Source organism: Physeter macrocephalus, chromosome 12 (assembly GCF_002837175.3).
Source record: "Physeter macrocephalus isolate SW-GA chromosome 12, ASM283717v5, whole genome shotgun sequence".
NCBI classification, from domain to species: Eukaryota; Metazoa; Chordata; class Mammalia; order Artiodactyla; family Physeteridae; genus Physeter; species Physeter macrocephalus.
Window position 1 is genome coordinate 60216238 of NC_041225.1, and position 6312 is coordinate 60222549.

Consider the following 6312-nt stretch of genomic DNA (forward strand, 5'->3'; position numbering starts at 1 on the left):
CCCTCTCTCCCTCTCTCCCTCTCTCCCTCTCTCCCTCTCTCCCTCTCTCCCTCTCTCCCTCTCTCCCTCTCTCCCTCTCTCCCTCTCTCTCACACACCGGACCAAGTTAAGCTGTCCCTTAAGAGGAGAGAATTAAAGAATATGAGTGGCTACCTTGAGCTTCATCAGGGGAAGCCTAAGTAGATGAACTCTTTCTTTTCTTTTTCTTTCCCTTTAGGGATTTGGAAGAGAAACAGGAAGTCAAAGATTCAGAGAAAAGAGCATTCACTCCACAATCGTAAACAGTTTATTTCGTGTCAGTAAATGTTTCCCCAAATCCCTGGGGTATTTGGAAAACCAAGACGTTTTCCTGTCCGCTGCAGTAAAATTACATTACTTTCAAATTCAAAATCTAGAAATGATGTTTATTTAGCAAGTGGTATAGCTCCCAAAGCTATATCATTAGGCTCTATAAAATCAGTAGTAATGGAAAAGGATGGTGGATATTGTTCAAAATTAGAATCTTTACTCAAGATGGTGCATTAACACAGCAGTTACTTTATATTAACTGAAATTACAGAATGAAATGAGGAAATTAGGTGTCTAGACCTCAGGATAGACCATTAGCTAACCAATCTGTAGTTTTGAATTTTTAAAATTATGACTCTAGTAACTGGGAATGCAGACATTAAATGCCAATAATGTTCTTAAGGTTTTGCTATTTCGCTGTAAAAATATGTAATTAGTATAACTATAGAAATGAATAGGTGTGTTTAACAGAATTTATTTGATGTGTCATTTTCATAGCACAGTACTCTTGGTAAAATATATGTCTGATACTTGTCATATTTGAGATTAACAATTAACTCTAAATTGTTCGAGTTAATGTTGGAATTCTCAGCAGGGATAACCACAAACAATAGATTATTAATATACATCCACTTAAACCGTTACTTTTTCTTTACTCATTTGTAAATATATGCTCTTTATAATTAAGGTATAATTCACAAACCATGAAAGTTACCCTTTTAAAGTGTACAGTGCAGTGGTTTTTGATATATTCACAAGATTGTGCAACCAACAGCACTAATTCTAGAATATTTTCATCACTTCAGAAAGAAACCCCAAACCCATTAGTAGCTGATCACCATTGCCCTCTCTTCACAGTTGTTGGCAACCACTAAGCTACTTTCTGTCTCCTGGGATTTGCCTATTTTATGTAAATGGAATCATACAGTATGTTGCCTTTTGTGTCTGGCTACTTTCACTAGGCACTTAGGGTAATGTTTTCAAGGTTCATCCATTGTTGTAGCATGTATTAGTGCTTTATTCCTTTTTTTGTGGCTGAATAAGATTCCATTGTGTGGATATACCACATTTTGTTTATCCATTCATCTGATGATGGACACTTGGTTTGTTTCCACTTTTTGGCTGTTTGAATAATAATGCTGTTAACATTTGTGTACAAGTTTTGGTGTGGACTTAGGTATTCAGTTCTCTTGGGTATATACTTAACATTGGAGTTGCTGGGTCATATGGTAACTTTATGTTAAAACTTTTGAGGAGCTGTTAAACTACTTTCCAAAGCAGCTGTATTATTTTTACATTCTCAACAGCAGTGTCTAAGAGTTCAGATATCTCTACATCCTCACCAACGCTTGTTATTACATGTCTTTTTTATTATAACCATCCTATTTAGTATGCAGTGGGAAGTCATTGTGGTTTTGATTTGCATTTTCCCTTATAGCTAATGATGTTGAGCATTTTTTCTTGTGCTTATTGTCCATTTGTATATCTTCTTTAAAGAAATATCTCTTTAGATCCTTTGCCTGCTTTTTAACTGGATTTTTTTATTGTTGAGTTGTAAGAGTCCTTTATATAATCTGGATACAAGTCCCTTATCAGATAATGTGATTGGTTAATATTTCTTCCCATTCTGTGGGTTTATCTTTTCACTTTCTTGATTGTGTCCTTTGAAGCACAGAAGTTTTTCTTTTTAGGTTAAATTTACCTATTTTTTCTTTGATTACTTATGCTTTAAATGTCATATCTAAGAAACTATTGTCTATTCAAGGTCACAAAGACTTACGCCTATTTAATCTACTATGAGTTTAGAGCTTAGGCTCTTCCGTCTAGGTCTTTGATCCATTTGGGGTTAATTTTTGTATATGGTATGTAGCCGGGGTCCAAATTCATCCTTTTGTGTGTGGATATCTAGTTGTCTAGCACCATTTATTTAAAAAAAACTATTCATTTCACCTTGTCAAAACTCAGCTCGCTCTAAATGTGAGGTTTTATTTCTGTACTTTTTTTAATGGATTGAATAGCTCCCCCACCCCACCGAAAAGGATGTGTTGCAGTCCTAACCCCTAGTATCTCAAAATGTGATCTTATTTGGAAGTAGGGTTGTTACAGATATTTTTAATTGAAATATAGTTGATGTACAATGTTATGTTAATTTCAGGTATACTACATAATGATTTAATGTTTGCATACATTATGAAATGATCACCACGATAAGTCTAGTGACCATCTGTCCCCGTACAAAATTAGTACATTGACCATATTCCTTATGCTGTATATTACATCCCTGTGACTTATTTATTATATAATTAATATAAGAGGTTTGTACCACTGGATCCCCTTCACCTATTTTGCCCCCCATCCTTATTTCTTATTTCCTTATTTCTGTACTTGTAATTTTATTCCACTGATCTATATATATGTCTATCTTTATACCTGTACCACACAGTCTTGATTACTGTAGCTTCGTAGTAATTTTTGAAATTGAGTGTGTGAGTCATACAACTTTTTAAGATTGTTTTGGCTATTCTGTTTTCCCTGAATTTCCATGTGAATTATAGGATCAGCTTGTCAGTTTCTGCAAAAAAATGCAGTTGGAATTTTGATAGGGATTGTATTGAATGTGTATATCCATTTGCAAGTGTTGCCATCCTCACAGTATTAAGTCTTTTAATCCATGAATGTGCGATGTCTTCCATTTATTTAGGTCTTCTTTAATTTCTTTCAATGATGTTTTGTAATTAATTTTTTTTTCATCTTGATCAGTGATGTTTTGTAGTTTTCAGAGTACAAATCTTATACTTCTTTTGTTAAATTTACTCCTAAGTATTTAATTCTTTTTGGTGCTATTGTAAATGGAATATATTCTTGATTTCATTTCTGGAGTTTCCTTGCAAGTGTAAAGAAAAACAATTGATTTTTGTATATTGATCTGGTTTCCTGAAACTTTGCTGAACTCAAATAGTTCTAATAGTTTTTTTTTAATGGATTCCTTAGAATTTCCTATGAATAAGACCATGACATCTTAAAATAGAAATAGTTTTAGTTTTTCCTTTCCAATCTGTGCGCTTTCTATTTTATTTTCTGGCGCTGGCCAGACCCTCCAGTATGACGTTGAATAGAAGTGGCAAGAGCAGACATCCTTATGTTGTTTCTGATCTTAGGCGGATCAGTCATTTACCATTAAGTGTTATATAAGCTGTGGGCTTTCATGGATGCTCTTTATCAGGTTGAGGAAGTTCACTCCTATTGCTAGTTTGTTGAATGTTTTTATCATAAAAGGGTGTTAGATTTTGTTGAATGTTTTTTTCTGTGTCTGTTGAAATGATCATACAGTTTTTGTTTTTTATTCTATTCATATGGTTCATTACATTGATTTTCATTTGTTGAAAAATATGTTTATTTTTAAAACTGTAGAAATTTTACAGTAGAACATAAACAAGTTATTTTAAATGCAAAAATTAAGCAACATGAAATAGACTCTTCTTGTTGCTTAAGATAGAGGAGTGTCCCTATATTTCTGTGCAATGATATGAATGGTTCAAGACTTAAGGATGTCCATTTCAGGACTGCTTTTTATTTTTAATATTTCATCTGTATTTTCTTCCTTGTCCACTCTAAAGCTAATGAGGAGAGAAATGAAATAGCAGTAGAATTGAGAAAAAGTTTGTGACTGACAAACTGTCTTATTTACTTCTAAATCATTAATAGAAAATGCTGATGTGAGTAATGAAAAAAAGGTCATTAACAAGGCTAATATCCTTAGGAAAAACTCATAAAACAGTGGAGAGGGGCTTCTGTGAAAACGAAGAAATGAAGAGAACAATTTCTAGCTCTACAATAAGTTTCCCTTAAATTATGGCTAGAATTTAGGAGCATCTGGAGGCTTTGAGATGGTTGGGGAGCTCTTAACAAAGTTGTAGCCTTTGTAGAATAACTTTGCTTATATTTATTTCTAAATTATTGAGTGATAATGTAAGTATTAATGTGAAAGCTGATCTAAGCACAAATCAATATTTATGCTAGGAAAATAATCTTTTGCAGATTTAAAAAACTGGTATAGATTTAAGAAGGGGTTATATTACACTAAATATTGGGAAAATAAACTTGGTTAATTTGTGAGGGAGACATATTTTTGTAAAACAGAAGAACAGAATAGTACGCTTCAACTGCAGTTCTATCCTGGGTTTCTGAGAGTTTTGCTGTCACATATATTCTATGATTAGGACTTGGCTTCTCCTGAAGAGCCATTCCTAATGCAGATTTTGTCAGTTCATAGCAAGGGCAATTCAGAAATACATTATCAAGCCATTTATGAAAATGGTCTGATGAAACATTAACAAACATTTAAAACTACTTTTATGAATCCCAGAGCTAGAAATAATTGTGCTTCTAAAGTCAAGCAATAGTTTTTTGCACTTTAGAATTTCAAAACCAGTTCCCCTGCCTCTTGGCTTCCCCTTTACCGTGCTTCTCCCTAGGATTAATCTCTTCCAAAAGGAAGGTTAGCATCATGGAAAACACTGATCCAGATTTACTTAATGTAGGTGATTCTAAATTTCATGTTTATATGCTTTCTCTTCTTACACCAAATAAAAATTATCTAAACTTGTCCAGGGTCGTAATACTTTGCCCAGTTAAATATGCCAAAGGATTTTTGGTTTGAAAGACAGCCTGGACCTCGACAAATATAGGGTGGTGGTAAGTAATAATTATAATATAAGTCTAAGCCATAATTGTAGCACTGATATGAAGTTCCTTTAGGTTATTCTATGATGCTACCAATTGAATCAAAACTGTAATAATTCTGTAAGTTTAAGAACATGGTAAAATTACGAACTGACAGATTTAAAAAATCTTACCTCAACTGTTGGGCAGAGCTAAAATAATGACAGTACTCTGTTTGTGTGGTGCTGTTATATTGTCCAAAGTGTTGTTAAGAACAGCAGTATTTAATTTGTTCCTTACAACCTACCCATGAGACGAGTGGTTTGTTACTGCTACATTCCCCCTTTTTTCTAGATTGGATAAGCTGAGACATGGAAAGGTTAAGTTAAACAGAAAGTTTATGTAACCCAGTTGGGCCTCCACCCCTGGCCTCTTGTCTCCCCTAAGTTCTTTCCATGAGCTATCACCAGTTCTGGAATTTATCTTAGAATTCAAAACTTGCGTCTAGATATCGTTAGATGGTGACTAGAATATGTGTGTTCAATGATTTAATGAATTATCCTGAATGCTAATTGATATTATGCCATTTGAATGCTTGCTTTCCTAGAATAAATATGGCAGAGCTTTCTGAGACAGAAGGACCAGTAGATTGGAAAGAACGATGTGTAGCCCTGGAGTTCCAGCTCATGAAATTTAGAGTTCAAGCGAGCAAGATACGAGAGCTCTTAGCAGAGAAGGTAAGCTTTTCTCCCTCACCTTTGTTAGTAAACATCAGCTATGTGGGGCCCATTTCATTTATATTAAATGATCTCAGTACTTTAGGCTAGGGTAAGCATTTTAAAAATAATGAATATAATTTAACGTTTTGTCAGGGATCTGAAGCTATATTTGGCATATTCTTTTGCCAGTTTTATTTTATTTTTTTTAGATCTTTATTGGAGTATAATTGCTTCACAATAATGTTAGTTTCTGTTGTACACCAAAGTGAATCAGCCATTTGCATACATATGACCCATATCCCCTGCCTCTTGAGCCTCCCTCCCATCCTCCCTATGCCACCCCTCTAGGTCATCACAGAGCACCAAGCTGATCTCCCTGTGCTATGCTGCTGCTTCCTACTAGCTAACTATTTTACATTTGGTAGTGTATATATGTCGATGCTACTCTCACTTGGCCCCAGCTTTCGCCTCCCACCCCGTGTCCTCAAACCCATTCTCTATGTCTACATCTTTATTCCTGCCCTGCAACTAGGTTCATCAGTACCATTTTTTTTTTTAGGATTCCATATATATATATATATATATATATATATATATATATATATATATATATTTATATATATATATGTGTGTGTGTGTGTGT

At 34.1% G+C, this 6312-nt stretch overlaps 1 protein-coding gene across 7 annotated transcripts in view; it reads left to right on the forward strand.

Moving 5' to 3' along the window:
- The window catches only part of PLEKHH2 (pleckstrin homology, MyTH4 and FERM domain containing H2), a 106329-nt gene that overhangs the window by 1334 nt on the left and 98683 nt on the right, over window positions 1-6312 (forward strand). For 6 of the 7 annotated variants that reach the window (XM_024118780.2, XM_024118783.3, XM_024118784.2 and 3 more), the window contains exons 2-3: window positions 218-295; window positions 5558-5687. In XM_024118780.2, the coding sequence (XP_023974548.1) occupies window positions 5565-5687 (123 nt within the window). In that variant the 5' untranslated portion in view covers window positions 218-295; window positions 5558-5564. The remainder of the gene's footprint in view (window positions 1-217; window positions 296-5557; window positions 5688-6312) is intronic. The other variant, XM_024118781.2, reaches the window with a different exon arrangement.